The sequence below is a fragment of the Heterodontus francisci genome, chromosome 23 (genome assembly GCF_036365525.1).
Source record: "Heterodontus francisci isolate sHetFra1 chromosome 23, sHetFra1.hap1, whole genome shotgun sequence".
Classification (NCBI taxonomy): Eukaryota; Metazoa; Chordata; class Chondrichthyes; order Heterodontiformes; family Heterodontidae; genus Heterodontus; species Heterodontus francisci.
Genome location: NC_090393.1, coordinates 52,741,432 through 52,757,677, shown reverse-complemented (window position 1 = coordinate 52,757,677; position 16,246 = coordinate 52,741,432). Strand labels below are relative to the sequence as shown.

At 44.4% G+C, this 16,246-nt stretch overlaps 1 protein-coding gene across 5 annotated transcripts in view; it reads left to right on the top strand.

Annotated features, from left to right (window-relative positions):
- si:ch211-102c2.8 (trichohyalin) overlaps positions 1-16,246 on the top strand; it is an 85,559-nt gene that overhangs the window by 42,662 nt on the left and 26,651 nt on the right. For all 5 annotated transcript variants that reach the window (XM_068055280.1, XM_068055281.1, XM_068055279.1 and 2 more), the window contains one exon: positions 5,709-5,784. In XM_068055280.1, the coding sequence (XP_067911381.1) occupies positions 5,709-5,784 (76 nt within the window). The remainder of the gene's footprint in view (positions 1-5,708; positions 5,785-16,246) is intronic.

Genomic DNA, 16,246 nt, shown 5'->3' with positions numbered 1-16,246 from the left:
ACATAACCCTGTGCACTATTTTAAGTGGAACTATGATTGTAGATACAAGGCGATATAGATGCTAACTATTGTTCCTCCTGATTAATTATGATAAACTTCACTACCACCCCTTTTAATTAATACCAAATCCAGTATCTCCCCTTCCTCTTGCTTAAAACTAAATCCAGTACCACCCTTTCATTAATACTAATCCAGTATCACCCCTCCTCATTCATTAATAAAAAAAATCCAATGTCACCTGTCATGGAACTGTATTTATTTTCTCCTTGGATTAAAACAATGTGCCTTTAACACTCTATTAAAAACAGTGTATATTTAAGAAAGGGAGAGAAGTTTTGGATTTCTGAGGCGCAGTATGCCAGCTGCACTTGTTACCTAGGCCATAGCAAGAGACAGAGGTCACATGGTGTACTGTAACAATTTAACTGTGGAAAAACCAGAAAAAAACAGCTCTGAGAGAGTCTCCAGCGAAGCATGCTACTGAAGAAAAGAGCTGTCTATTTCTCTCAGCAAAAATTCTACAAGGAGCTACAGACCAGGTTAATTGCCTAAGGAGGAAAAAACCCTTTGAAGAGACCATTTGTATTGCTGAAGTAAAGTTTCGACTGAGAGACTGTCGGTTTTAAAATTCAGGTAGACCTATTGCTGTGCTCATCGTTGAAAGAACTGTTTGATGCCTGCTGCAGCCGAAGTGTTTTGAATGCCTATCTACTAAGAGACTATTTCATCAAATCCACTTGGAGACTTCGATTGGCATATGATTATTTTCACATTAGAATACCTCACCCATGAGGAATGTAACCTGCAAAGACTTATTAACCCAGTTTATTTATTTATTTATTAAGAAACAACTAATTTTTAAAACATCATTCTTTTTTAAAAATCGGTTAGCCATCGATTTTTGAGTGTATGTGTGTGAATGGGGGAGTTAGGTTAAAATAAGAAGTTATAAGGTCTTTAGACATAGGTTTATCTTAATAGTGTTTAAGATTTAGTGTTTAATAAATAGTTAATTTGTTGTTGTCTAAAGATACATGGTTTGGTCTGTTTTATTCTGGGGGTTACTAGAGTGTTTAATTTGGCTGTTTTTGGGTTGGGTGGGAAAAACTTAATAATATGCTGCGACCTGTGGAGTGATGGGACTGAATTGACGGTGCACTTTTTAATTTATTTTTTATTCATTCATGGGATGTGGGCGTCGCTGGCTAAGCCAGCATTTATTGCCCATCCCTAGTTGCCCTTGAGAAGGTGGTGGTGAGCTGCCTTCTTGAATCGCTGCAGTCCGTGTGGGGTAGGTATACCACAGTGCTGTTAGGAAGGGAGTTCCAGAATTTTGACCCATTAACAGTGAAGGAACAGCGATATAGTTCCAAGTCAGGATGTTGTGTGGCTTAGAGGGGAACTTGCAGGTGGTGGTGTTCCCATGCATTTGCTGCCCTTGTCCTTCTAGTTGGTAGAGGTCGCTGATTTGGAAGATGCTGTCTAAGGAGCCTCGGTGAGTTGCTGAAGTGCATCTTGTAGATGGTACACACTGCTGCCACTGTGCGTCTGTGATGGAGGGAATGAATGTTTGTAGATGGGGTTCCAATCAAGTGGGCTGCTTTGTCCTGGATGGTGTCGAGCTTCTTGAGTGTTGTTGGGGCTGCACCCATCCAGGCAAGTGGAGAGTATTCCACTACACTCCTGACTTGTGCCTTGTAGATGGTGGACAGGCTTTGGGGAGTCAGGAGATGAGTTACTCGCCACAGGATTCCTAGTCTCTGACCTGCTCTTGTAGCCATGGTATTTATATGGCTACTCCAGTTCAGTTTCTGCTCAATGGTAGCCTCTAGGATGTTGATAGTGGGGGATTCAGCGATGGTAATGCCATTGAATGTCAAGGGGAGATGGTTAGATTCTCTGTTGTTGGAGGTGGTCATTGCTTGGCACTTGTGTGGTGCGAATGTTACTTATCAGCCCAAGCCTGGATATTGTCCAGGTCTTGCTGCATTTCCTCATGGACTGCTTCTGTATCTGAGGAGTCGAGAATGGTGCTGAACATTGTGCAATCATTAGCAAATATCCCCACTTCTGACCTTATGATTGAAGGAAGGTCATTGATGAAGCAGCTGAAGATGGTTGGGCCCAGGACACTACCGTGAGGAACTCCTGCAGTGATGTCCTGGAGCTCAGATGATTGACCTCCAACAACCACAACCATCTTCCTTTGCGTTTGATATGACTCCAACCAGCGGAGAGTTTTCCCCCTGATTCCCATTGACTTCAATTTTTCTCGGGCTCCTTGATGCCATACTCGGTCAAATGCTGCCTTGATGTCAAGGGCAGTCACTCTCACCTCACCTCTTGAGTTCAGCTCTTTTGTCCATTTTTGAACCAAGGCTGTTCAGGAGCTGAGTGGCCCAGGCAGAACCCAAACTGAGCGTCACTGAGCAGGTTATTGCTAAGCAAGTGCTGCTTGATGGCACTGTAGATGGCACGTTCCATCACTTTACTGATGATTGAGAGTAAACTGATGGGGTGGTAATTGGCCGGGTTCGACTTGTCCTGCTTTTTGTGTACAGGACATACCGGGGCAATTTTCCACATTGCAGGGTAGATGCCAGTGTTGTAGCTGTATTGGAACAGCTTGGCTAAGGACGCGGCAAGTTCTGGAGCACAGGTCTTCAGTACTATTGCCGGAATATTGTCAGGGCCCATAGCCTTTGCAGTATCCAGTGCCTTCAGCCATTTCTTGATATCACGCGGAGGGAATTGAATAGGCTGAGTCTGGCATTTGTGATGCTGGGGATTTCAGGAGGAGGCCGAGATGGATCATCAACTCGGCACTTCTGGCTGAAGATTGTTGCAGATACTTCTGCCTTATCTTTTGCACTGATGTGCTGGGATCCCGCCTCGGTCGTAACACAACCCTCCTAATTAATGCCACGTTCAGTATTGCCCCCCCTCATTTATTAATACCAAATCATTCCTCATTAATGAATACTGTGTCCAATATCACCTCTCCATCTTAATACTAAATCCAACATTGTCCCCTTCTCATTAATACTAAATGCAGTGTAACCCCTCCTCATTAATTAATACCAAATCTAGTAATACCCCTTCCTTGTTAGTCACAACCAGTCGACAAAACAGTGGGTAGGCACAGTACAAAACAATCTAAACAAACTAAAATAAAACAAACACAAAAAATATAAAAAAGAATAACTAAAAATAAAAGTAAATTGGGAGGCCAGTCATGCTTTGAAATTATTGAAATCAATGTTCAGTCCGGTAGGCTGTAGTGTGCCTAATCGGTAAATGAGATGCTGTTCCTCGAGCTTGCGTTGATGTTCATTGAAACACTGCAGCAATGAGCCGGACATGGTTGAGCGCCCGGTCAACCACAGTGGGGGGAATTCTCGGTTGAGGAATAAGGAAGACATATCAGAAGCGCTGTCATGTCATCATCAGAACAGATGCATCGGAGAAGGAGAAACTGGGAGAATGGAATGGAGTCCTTACAGGAGGCAGGGTGTGAAGAAGTGTAGTCAAGGTAGCTGTGGGAGTCGGTGGGCTTATAATAAATATTAGTTAGTTTAGTTTAGAGATACAGCACTGAAACAGGCCCTTCGGCCCAACGTGTCTGTGCTGACCATCAACCACCCATTTATACTAATTCTACACTAATCCCATATTCCTACCACATCCCCAGCTGTCCCTATATTTCCCTACCACCTACCTATACTAGGGACAATTTATAATGGCCAATTTACCTACCAACCTGCAAGTCTTTTGGCTTGTGGGAGGAAACCGGAGCACCCGGAGAAAACCCATGCAGACACAGGGAGAACTTGCAAACTCCACACAGGCAGTACCCAGAATTGAACCCGGGTCGCTGGAGCTGTGAGGCTGCGGTGCTAACCACTGCGCCGCCCAGTGATGGAGACAGAGAAGTTGGAAGGGGAGGGAAGTGTCGGAGATGGACCATGGAAAAGTAAGAGAAGGGTGGAAATTAGAAGCAAAGTTGGGGAGACCAAACGCAGACTGGGTGTCTACTTTGCGGAACACCTCCTCTCAGTCCAAAAGCACGATCCCGAGCTTCCGGTTGCTGGCCATTTCAACACACACCCCTGCTCTCATGCTCACATCTCTGTCCTGGGATTGCTGCAGTGTTCCAGTAAACATCAACGCAAGCTCGAGGAACAGCATCTCATTTACCGATTAGGCACAGCCTGCCGGACTGAATATGGACAATACCTGTTCTAGGACAGAGGTCTGCAACCCTTTTTTTTTACCTGAAGAGCCTTTTTTTAAAGAAAATGCCAAAAATAAAAACTATTGGAAGCCACAAAATGAAAATTTGGCATTTCTAAACCAAATACTTGGCAATTTGACAAGTGTCTCTGGTAGAATGCATAATTTGCATATATAGTAAAATACTTGCATTGGATTTATGTATCAGAAGAACAAAAAACTAAATAGACCTGTGAATTGTTGCCTTGTTTGACTTTTTTTAACTATAATTTTGTTAGTAAAGTCATCTATTTAAACAAACTTTAACTTACGATGTGTAGAATTAAGACAGTTTTTTCAACTGTTGATTCTCTTGATTAAAACAAAATGCTTCAATCAGCACATTTAGAATAATTTATCATCTAAGCTATATTAGAAACAATAATGATTGCAACCATAAAACCTGTTCCTTGAATCAAAGACATTGTCTATAACCATGGTGTAGCTATAACTACTTGAACAGATTTATTTAGAGAACGATGATGTTTCTCATTAAAATAATCATTTAAAACCATAAAGTGTAGCAAAATGATTTGCCTTTTATCCCACCATAAAAAATATGGCCCTCACTTTTCTTGACTTAATTTTTTTTAGGCATTTTTCATGTCAATGCGATCCAACTAGAAAAGGTTGGGAGCCGCAAATGACATGTTATAGAGCCACAGGTTGCAGACCCCTGTCCTAGGAGAAGAGTAAGGTCAGGCATCCAGAGAAAGGGAAAATATTTTCTAAAACAGCGCTGCCAGGCTGGGAGGATAGGAGAGGTGCTCATTATATTTTAAAATAAACAGTAGGTTCTTGTTCAAGTTGAAAGAATTCAACAACAAGAACTTATATTTATATAGCGCCTTTGACGTAATAAAATCGGCTTCACAGGAGCATTATAAAACATAGTATGACACTGAGCCACAAAAGGAGATATTAGGTCAGATGACCAAACGCCCTTCAGCCCTCCAAGATCCTCCTCCAATTCTGGACTCTTGAGCATTCCTGATTTTAATTATTCCACCATTGGCGGCCCTGCCTTCAGCCGCCAAGGCCCTAAGCTCTGGAATTACCTCCCTAAACCTCTCCTCCTCTCTTTCCTCCTATAAGATGCGCCTTAAAACCTATCTGTTTGATCAAGCTTTTCGTCGTCTGGCATAATATCTCCTTATGAGGCTCAGTGCCTGATTTTGTTTGATAATACTCCTGTAGAGCACCTGGCGATATTTTACAACATTAAAGGCATTATATAAATGCAAGTTTATTGTTGTAGGGGAAGGGGGAATATTATTTAAAAAGAGGATGTCTTGGTGGCATAATTTAATAAGGGGAAAATAATTTACAAGAGAAAGACTTGGGATGTGAGCACATGGCTATTCAGTGGTAGGATATGCTTGGACTGCAGTGTTTCCCACATGATCGTAACAAAGAAACACTGTTTCCCTTTACAGAAGACTCTACAAGCATAGGAGTGAACATCAAAGGAAGGTCGAAATGCTGGAAAATGAAATCCACCCATTGCCATTGGTAAACATTTGATTTCACTTATTTGCCTCACTTTCACCGTCCAAATGGTATGTTCAGATGGTCTCTTGGGGGATTATGGGGAGCATAAAGAAAGATTCAGCATGGTCAATTTTGTACCTTTGAATCATTTCCATCCCGCTTTTCCCCATTCTCCCCAGGAATGTTTTTGCACATGTAAGATGTTATTGCTAGGGGAACACATGCTCCATTTGGACACCAGGAAACACTACATGATCTGATACAGAATACAGTTCCCTTTGCCCTAGCAAAGTGGCTCAGTTCCAATATCATAAAATAAAAGCAAAATACTGCAGATGCTGGAAATCTGAAATAAAAACAAGAAACGCTGGAAATACTCAGCAGGTCTGGCAACATCTGCGGAGAGAGAAGTAGAGTTAACGTTTCAGGTCAGTGACCCTTCTTCAGAACTGGCAGATATAAGAAATGTAAAAGATTTTAAGCAAGTAAAGTGGGGTGGGGCAAGAGATAACAAAAGAGAAGGTGTTGATAGGGCAAGGTCACAGAATAGCTGACCAGAAGGTCATGGAGCAAAGGCAAACAATATGTCAATGGTGTGTTGAAAGAAAAAGCATTAGTACAGATAGGGTGTTAATGGACTGAAAACTTAACAGCCATAAGCACAAAAATGGAAAAAAAAAACAGTGGGTAGGCACAGTAGAAACAAACTGAACAAACTAAAATAAAATAAACACAAAAAAGAAAAAAAACTGAAGATAAAAGTAAAATTGGGGGCCCGTCATGCTCTGAAATTATTGAACTCCATATTCAGTCCGGCAGGCTGTGCCTAATCGGTAAATGAGATGCTGTTCCTCGAGCTTGCGTTGATGTTTACTGGAACACTGCAGCAATCCCAGGACAGAGATGTGAGCATGAGAGCAGGGGTGTGTGTTGAAATGGCCAGCAACCGGAAGCTCGGGATCGTGCTTTTGGACTGAGAGGAGGTGTTCCGCAAAGTAGACACCCAGTCTGCGTTTGGTCTCCCCAACTTTGCTTCTAATTTCCACCCTTCTCTTACTTTTCCATGGTCCATCTCCGACACTTCCCTCCCCTTCCAACTTCTCTGTCTCCATCACTGGGCGGCGCAGTGGTTAGCACCGCAGCCTCACAGCTCCAGCGACCCGGGTTCAATTCTGGGTACTGCCTGTGTGGAGTTTGCAAGTTCTCCCTGTGTCTGCATGGGTTTTCTCCGGGTGCTCCGGTTTCCTCCCACAAGCCAAAAGACTTGCAGGTTGGTAGGTAAATTGGCCATTATAAATTGTCCCTAGTATAGGTAGGTGGTAGGGAAATATAGGGACAGCTGGGGATGTGGTAGGAATATGGGATTAGTGTAGAATTAGTATAAATGGGTGGTTGATGGTCGGCACAGACACGTTGGGCCGAAGGGCCTGTTTCAGTGCTGTATCTCTAAACTAAACTAACTAATATTTATTATAAGCCCACCGACTCCCACAGCTACCTTGACTACACTTCTTCACACCCTGCCTCCTGTAAGGACTCCATTCCATTCTCCCAATTTCTCCATCTCCGATGCATCTGTTCTGATGATGACATGACAGCGCTTCTGATATGTCTTCCTTATTCCTCAACCGAGAATTCCCCCCACTGTGGTTGACCGGGCGCTCAACCATGTCCGGCTCATTTCCCGCATCTCTACCCTCAGCCCTTCCCCTCCCTCCCAGAACTGCGACAAGGTTCCCCTTGTCCTCACTTTCCACCCAATCATCCTGTGCCATTTCCGCCACCTCCAGCGTGATGCCACTACCAAAGGCATCTTCCCCTCCCCTCCCCTATCAGCATTCCGAAGGGATCGTTCCCTCCGCGACACCTTGGTCCACTCCTCCATTACCCCTAACACCTCGTCCCCTTCCCACAGCACCTTCTGCAATCGCAGGAGGTGTAATACCTGCCCATTTACTTCCTCTCTCCTCATTATCTAAGGCCCCAAACACTCCTTTCATGTGAAGCAGCGATTTACTTGTACTTCTTTCAATGTAGTATACTGTATTCGCTGCTCACAATGTGGTCTCCTCTACATTGGGGAGACCAAACGCAGACTGGGTGACCGCTTTGTGGAACACCTCTGCTCAGTCTGAAAGCATGACCCCAAGCTTCCGGTTGCTGGCCATTTCAACACACTCCCCTGCTCTCATGCTCACATCTCTATCCTGGGATTGCTGCAGTGTTTCAATGAACATCAACGCAAGCTCGAGGAACAGCATCTCATTTACCGATTAGGCACACTACAGCCTACCGGACTGAACATTGATTTCAATAATTTCAAAGCATGACTGGCCTCCCAATTTACTTTTATTTTTAGTTATTCTTTTTTATATTTTTTGTGTTTGTTTTATTTTAGTTTGTTTAGATTGTTTTGTACTGTGCCTACCCACTGTTTTTTTTCATGTTTGTGCTTGTCGCTGTTCAGTTTTCAGTCCATTAACACACTATCTGTACTAAAGCTTTGTCTTTCAGCACACTATTAACCATATTGTTTACCTTTGCTCCATGACCTTCTGGTCAGCTTTCTTGTGACCTTGTCCTATCAACATCTCTTTTGTTATCTCTTGTCGCACCCCGCTTTACTTGCTTAAAATCTTTTACATTTCTTATATCTGCCAGTTCTGATGAAAGGTCACTGACCTGAAACATTTACTCTGCTTCTCTCTCCACAGATGCTGCCAGACCTGCTGAGTATTTCCAGCGTTTCTTGTTTTTATTATTATTGGCTCAGTTCAAAACTGTGCCAGTGCTGCCATTATTCCATTTCCCACCCTAATTCTGTAAGTAGACCTGGCTTTCTAGGAACTGGTTTGAGACCCACCCAACTCATTTCACTTAGGATCCTTACAGCTAGTAGATAAAAGATACTGGACTCATCAGTATGGCTGAATCCTGGTCTCTGATGTATAAGATCACTATGACTGTGCCACTTAATCCTTTTTGGTGTTTCCTGTTTTTGCAATTATCTGTGACCATTCAAGCAGATATAAATTGCATAGAACATACAGCACTGAAATAGGCCATTTGACCCAACCAATCAATGTTGGTGTTTATGCTCCGCTGAAGCCTCCTCCCATCTTTCCTTATTTAACTCTATCAGTCTAACCCTCTATTCCTTTCTCCCTTTATATGCTTATCTAGCCTCCGCTTAAATGCATTTATACTACTCACCTCAACCACTCTCTGTGATTGCAAATTCCACATTCTCACCACTCTCTAGTAAAGAAGTTTCTTCTGAATTCCCTATTTGATTTCTTGGCAACTACCTTATATTGATGGCTTCAATTTTTGCTCTTCACCACAAGTGGAAATTTGTGTCTACTCTCTGTGCCTACTCTATCAAAACCTTTCATAACTTTAAAAACTTCTATTTGGTCACCTTTCAACCTTTGCATTTCAACAGAAAAGAGACAAGTCTGTTTATCCTTTCCTAATAGAAACTTCACATTTCTGGCATTATCCTTGTAAATCTTATTTGCACCATCTCCAGTGCTTCTGCCTCCTTTTTATAATTTGACGACCAGAATGGTACACAGCACTCCAAGTGTGGCCTAACCAAGAATAAAAACAAAATGCTGGAAATACTCAGTTAACGTTTCAGGTCTGTGACCTTTCATCAGAGTTCTGATGTTAAGATGACTGGTTTATATTTCTCCTTTTAAATACAGGTATAATGTTAGCTATCCGCCAATCCTCTGGCACTACAACTTCTTCGAACTATTTATTAACTTTGTGTAGCAGTGGCTCGGTACCTCTTACCGGATATAATCCGTCCAGACCAGGAGTTTTACCCTGTTTGAGTTTATTAATTTATTTAATATTCTCCTTTTGTTTTACGCAATCCTCTGATGTCATGTCCACCTGATCTGTCTTCCTGATAAATACTGATGAAAGTAATTATTTAATATTTTTGGCTTTTCCTATCACTGTCTGTGATTTTATCCGATCTATCCTTTAGTGGCTTATTCCCATCTCAACTTTCCTTTATTTATTTACATGCCAATGGAATGTTTTACTACTTTATGTTCCTTGATAATTTAGCTTCATAGCTCCATGTTGCCTTTCGAATTTCATTTTTGACTTCCCTCCTTATCTCTTAGTATTCTCCATTGTCTTGCTGTTTCCTGTTGTCCGTGTTCTTAGCGTATGCTTCTTTCCTTACTTTCAATTATTCCCTTTTGTCTTTATTCATCCATGGTGTCTCATTCATTTGTTCTTTTTTCGTGAAATGTATTTTCCTGGACTCTGTTGAACATTGTTTTAAATGTTTCCCATTGTTCTACATTATTGATTTCCAATATTATTGTCTGTTTTATTTTCCCAAACTCTCAGCACCTCAAAATCGGCTTTTCTCCAATCTATTACGCTGGTCCTAGTCATACTTATGATTTTTCCAATCATTAACTTAAACCATATTTTACGATGGTCTCCACTGTTTAAGATGTTCCCCTACTTGTACTTCTGTTATCTATTTTGCTTCAGTCCCCATTACTAGAGCCAGGAAGAAATCCTCTCTTGTTGGGTTTCTTGCATACTGGGTTTGAAAGGAATCTTGTGCACATTTGTAGGAACTCAATTTTCTTATCCTTTTACCTACTTCTCGTGACCAGCTAATTTCAGAGCAGTTGAAATCCCATGATTATTCCATGCTTTCTACTCATTTCCCTAAATTGTTTGCATATATCTTCCTCTGCTTCCCTTCCACTATTTGGTGGTCTGTAGACTACCCCTATTAGTGTGATTGATCCTTGATTATCTTTTATATCTATCCATATGGATTCTATTTCTGTCTCACTGATGGCTGCGTCACCATTATGTCATCTCTAATAAGTACAGCTACTCCACTTCCCCGTTTCCCTCTCTATCTTTTCCTTAAACGATGTGCATCATAAACTATGTAAAAGTTAGGAATTTGGTGAAAGTAGGAACTTGGGCACAGCGGGGGAAGGAGGTGTTGCTTTTTTCCTCCAGTACTTGTAGTGGTTCATGTTACAGGTAAATACTTAATTTAATCTACCTATTAATGTAAACTAGACCAAGTAATTAGTCAAAAAATTAAAAACTAGAAGCTAAGTTGAATAAATACATAGACCATGAAATTCGACTCCAGCACGCCACTGCTGCAGGCATTATAGAAACTCCAAACTCAAAAAATGACAGCCACAACACTTCGGCCACTTTCGGAGCAGCCTGTGTGTGTGGCACGACCTGGCTGACAGGGTGTTGCGTGGGCTTGCTATGCGTGCACCGAAAGCATGCAGAGTGAGCAGATCTTGATGTCAAATAACCTCTAAAGCTGACTTGGTACAGGATCTGCTTTTTTGGACTACACAGGTCCAGTTAATGTCCTCTCATAATCACTTCCAGCTGAACATTCATTAAGCTGCATGAGGGAACGCCCACGAGCATTAGGGCTAACCATACAACTTCCATGTGAGGTGCTTTTGACTTACTTTTGCTGGGGCAGCATTAGTGGAAGTACTGTGTTCTATGTTTTGGAGGAGTTTTGTCAACTTTTTGTATTTTCAAGGGAATGGCGCTGAATCTAGACAAAGTTGGTTGACCGATCAGGAGAAAATCTGCTTCAGTAATGGGGGCTATAGTTGCAGTCCCTCTTAGGCTGCAGCATGATTTGGAAGTGGAGCACAGGTAGCAGAGAGGGGAAGCTGTGTGCAGAGGGAAACAGAGGAGGGCTTTCAATGGAAGACCCAACCCACCAAGGATCTGTTGGGAGCAGTTTTTCTATCTCCAGCTCAACCAGGAACAGTGTGTGAAGTGGCTGCATTTCACCAAGGAGGTGGTTACTGAATTGTGCTACCTCCTACAACACGACCTGCAGTCTCACAGCAGGGCGAGGACGATAGTTTCTATACCAGTGGATCCTGCCAGGCATAAGAAGGCGACATGAGCAACATCTCTCAATTCACTGTTCATTGCTGCATTAAGGAGGTGACCAAAGCTCTGGACAGAAGGAGCGGGGACTTCATCATCTTCTCACTGACCAGAGAGAAGCAGTAGGAGAGAGCACAAGGATTTGGTAGGCTGGCGGAATTCCCAATAGTGCAGGGTGCAATCAGTTGCATGCATGTGGCTCTGTGGGCTCCATATGTTCATGGGAAGATGAACTGTAACTACTCTATTCACATCCAGTTGGTGTGCAACCATGGTCAGAGGATCTCCTCGGTGAATGCCCTGGCAGTAGCCATGACACATTCATCCTGTGGCAGTCAGTCGTTCTCACTATCTTTGACCTAATATGAAGAACAGGGGCTGGCTGCTCAGTGACCAGGGCTACCCACTCTACACCTGGCTTATGACTCACTTCCACTACCAGACCACTCGAGGACAGCGTGCCTGTAATGAAATGGAGCAACCAGGAACATTGTGGAGCAAACCATCAGTGTGCTGAAGCTGCCTGGACCACTTGGGGGAGTCTGCCAGTACTCAACTAGCATATCTCCAAGCTCGTGATGGTCTACTACATCCTCCTTGCTATCATGAGGGTGCAGCCCTGGCCACCAAGTGATCAGAGGCTACCTCAGGATGAAGAGAAGAAAGGGAGGAGGCATCTGTGACCCCTCTGCTCCGTGTGGGCTGTCCATGAGCGGATACTCAGACTCTATTTCCCCTGAGATGTCATCACACATCAGAGTTGATCAACAGGGCGACACAGTGGTGCAGTGGTTAGCACCGCAGCCTCACAGCTCCAGGGACCCGGGTTCAATTCTGGGTACTGCCTGTGCGGAGTTTGCAAGTTCTCCCTGTGACCACGTGGGTTTTCGTCGGGTGCTCCGGTTTCCTCCCACCGCTAAAGGCTTGCAGGTGATAGGTAAATTGGCCATTGTAAATTGCCCCGAGTGTAGGTAGGTGGTGTAGGGGATATGGGATTACTGTAGGGTTAGTATAAATGGGTGGTTCTTGGTCGGCACAGACTCGGTGGGCCGAAGGGCCTGTTTCAGTGCTGTATCTCTAAAATAAAAATAGAAAAAATATTTTTTTTAAATGTTTTAAAATTCGCCATTTTTCAATCCGTCTGCCACAGACCATCCTCTTGGCCAAAATCCTAGCCAAAAACACTTCCAATACTACTCACAAAACTGAGCTATTTACCTTTGTGCATACTCTTAGAGACTGTCTTATAGATGCCTTTGCCCGTCCTAGTGTTCCTGCACAGGCAGGAAGCAGCATGGCTGGTGGAAGGCTCCTGACGTTCAGTGAGGGAAACTGCAGATGGAGGACACCCTTGAGGGCCTGGCTTTTGACTACACTATCTCAGCATGGATGGCAGCCGTCTGGGCTAGCTTGCTGACAGGCAACAGCAAGGGCACTAGTGGAGTGGCAGGGGTGGCAGTATGACTACTGTCATACTGAGACACCATGGAACCACTGCCAATCCCCGTGGGGTGGCACCTCAGCAATCCTAGTAAACCGTTTTTGTTGATTTCTTTCAAGGGATGTGGCTGTCACTAGCTACACTATCATTTATTGCCCATCTCTAATTGCCCTTGAGTAGGTCCTGGTGAGCTGCCTTCTTGAAACGCTGCAGTCCATGTGGTCTAGGTACACCCACAGTACTGTTAGTAAGGGAGTTCCAGGATTTTGACCCAGCGACAGAGAAGGAACGGAGATATAGTTCCAAGTCAGGATGATATGTGGCTTGGAGGGGATCTTGCAGGTGGTGGTGTTCCCAAGCAATTGCTGCCCTTGTTCTTCTAGGTGGTAGAGGTCACGGGTTTCGAAGGTGCTGTCGAAGGAGCCTTGTTCAGTTGCTGCAGTGCATCTTGCAGATGGTATACACTCAAGCCACTGTGCATCGGTGGTGGAGGGAGTGAATGTTGAAGGTGGTGGATGGGGTACCAATCAAGTGGGCTACCTTGTCCTGGATGATGTCGAGCTTCTTGAGTATTGTTGGAGCTGCACTCATCTAGGCAAGTGGAGAGTATTCCATACTCCTGACTTGTGCCTTGTAGATGGTGGACAGGATTTGGGGAGTCAAGCGATGAGTTACTCGCCACAGAATTCCCAGTCTCTGACCTGCTGTTATAGCCACAGTACTTAGGTGGTCCAGTTCAGTTTCTGGTCAGTGGTAACCCCCAGGATGTTGATATTGGGGGATTCAGCGATGGTAGTGCCATTGAATGTCAAGGGGAGATGGTTGAATTCTCTCTTGTGGAGATGGACATTGCCTGACATTTGTATGGTGCAAATGTAACTTGACACTTATCAGCCCAAGCCTTAATGTTGTCCAGCTCTTGCTGCAAATGGATTCAGACTGCTTCAGTATCTGAGGAGTCGCGAATGGTGCTGAACATTGTGTAATCATCAGCAAACATTCCCATTTCTGAGCTTCTGATAGAGGGAAGGTCATTGATGAAGCAGCTGGAGATAGTTGGGCCTAGGACACGAGCCTGAGGAACTCCTGTAGTGATGTCCTTGAACTAAGATGATTGACCTCCAACAACCACAGACATCCTCCTTTGCACGACTCCAACCAGTGGAGGGTTTTTCCCCCTGATTCCCATTGACTCCAGTTTTGCTAGGGCTCCTTGATGCCACGCTCGGTCAAATGCTGCCTTGATGTCAAAGGCAGTCACTCTCACCTCACCTCTTGCTGGAGGACCGTTTGCTGGACTCCTGTGCAAGCCTCAATACCCCTTTGAGCACTGGTATCCACAGCCATGGTGGCAGCAGTCTGATCCTGCATGGCACCAAGCTGAACTTGCGTGGCTCTCATGACCTCAGTCTCAGCTTCCACTGCAGCACAGAGGCTTTGGGTAGCCTCTGCTTGTGCTGAAATGGAAGCTGAGATATTGGCCATCAACTGCTGCATCATGGGTGGGTCTGCTAGTGTTGTCATGGAGTTGCCCTCCACTTCCACACTGGAAAAGATGGACTCCAAGCTGTGGGTGAACACTGTGCCAAGTTGGAGCTGGACTCCTCCATGATCCTTGACAGTGACAAGAAGCTCTGTGGCAAGCCTACCAATACACCAAGCAAGCATCTCAGTGCTTATGCCCATCAGCCTTCTCCTGTACGTCACCTTATCGAAGTCCTCATCTGAGTCTCCTGCAGCAGAATTTGTCTGAGACCTCATCCTCTGGTGAGCTGGCATACATACTATCCTTTCCCCCAGATTGGTTCAGCCCACATGCTGATCCTGACTCTACACTAGCCTCTAAAGTTTGTGCAGTTCCAGTATCTGAGTTGGTGACTATGAGTGTCGAATCAAGTAACAGTGCTTTTTCATCAAAGGACTGGAGTATTTCTCAGCCTTCGTGACGAGGCTGCATTGGCTGTAGGTGGCAGTTCTTGGGTATCTGAAAGCAAAAATGCAGAATGGGAGGATTGGGGTGAAGCAAGAGGGCAGGGTGGAAAGCAAGAGGTCTGTGGTCACACCATCTGCAGTATGCACTTCATGCCGGATAGCAGGATGAGGATAAGGTGGGATTTAAGAAGGGGAGTAAGACAGGAACGTACCATCATTCTGACTGTTCTCAGCAATGCCAGATGGAATGGTCTGAGTAACAGGTGTCCCTATGATGTAGAGCAGTGTCTCCTCCAGTGGGTTCAGTCAATACAGGCCTGCTTGTCCCCCACTGGTTCTCTGCTGCTCTCTTATCCTGCAAGTGCGAAGGAAGAATGCCAGGAGTGTGTTCCACTGTGGTTGCGTGATGTGCCTGCCGCAGCTGAATAGCTGAAGGAAGCAGCGAGAGATGTGTGAGAGTCCGGCAGCATTGGTGCGTGTGTGAGGGTGAGATAGACTATTTAAATGTTAGGTGTGAGTCCTGATTGCTGATGAGTGAGTGATGTGGGTGTGGTACATTGAACAGCATGAGATGTAGGTGGAACGACGGGTTGGAGATGTCATGCGAAGATGCATTCAATGTCCTTAACCATCCGTGTGAGGTCACTAACTTTTTCCAGCACTGCAGCCAACTCTCGGAACCAGACTCTGGGAATTGACCTCTCCGGCTACCTGCTCCCATTCCCTTCTCGATGTACCTTGAGGGTCTCCTGGCTCCCTGTGGGAACATAGCATCTTTCCTTTTCACCTGCATCACTAATGCCTCTAATGCCACATCAGAAACTTGGGAGCCATGTATCAGCCATGCGTCAGTTGGTAGAACTCTTGCCTCTGAGTCAGATGATTGTGGATTCAAGTCCCATTCCAGGACCTGAATGGAACAATCTAGGCTGACAGGAGGGAGTGTATTGAGGGAGTGCTGCACAGTTGGAGGTGCCATGTTTCGGATGAGATGTTAAACTGTCTGCCTTCTCAGGTGAATGCTAAAGATTCCATGGCACAATTTCGAAGAGCAGGGGAGTTATCCCTGGTTTCCTGGCCAATATTATCTTTTGATCAACATCACAAAAACAGATTATCTGGTCGTTAGCACATTGCTATTTGTAGGAACTTGCTGTGTGCAAATTGGCTGTGCAT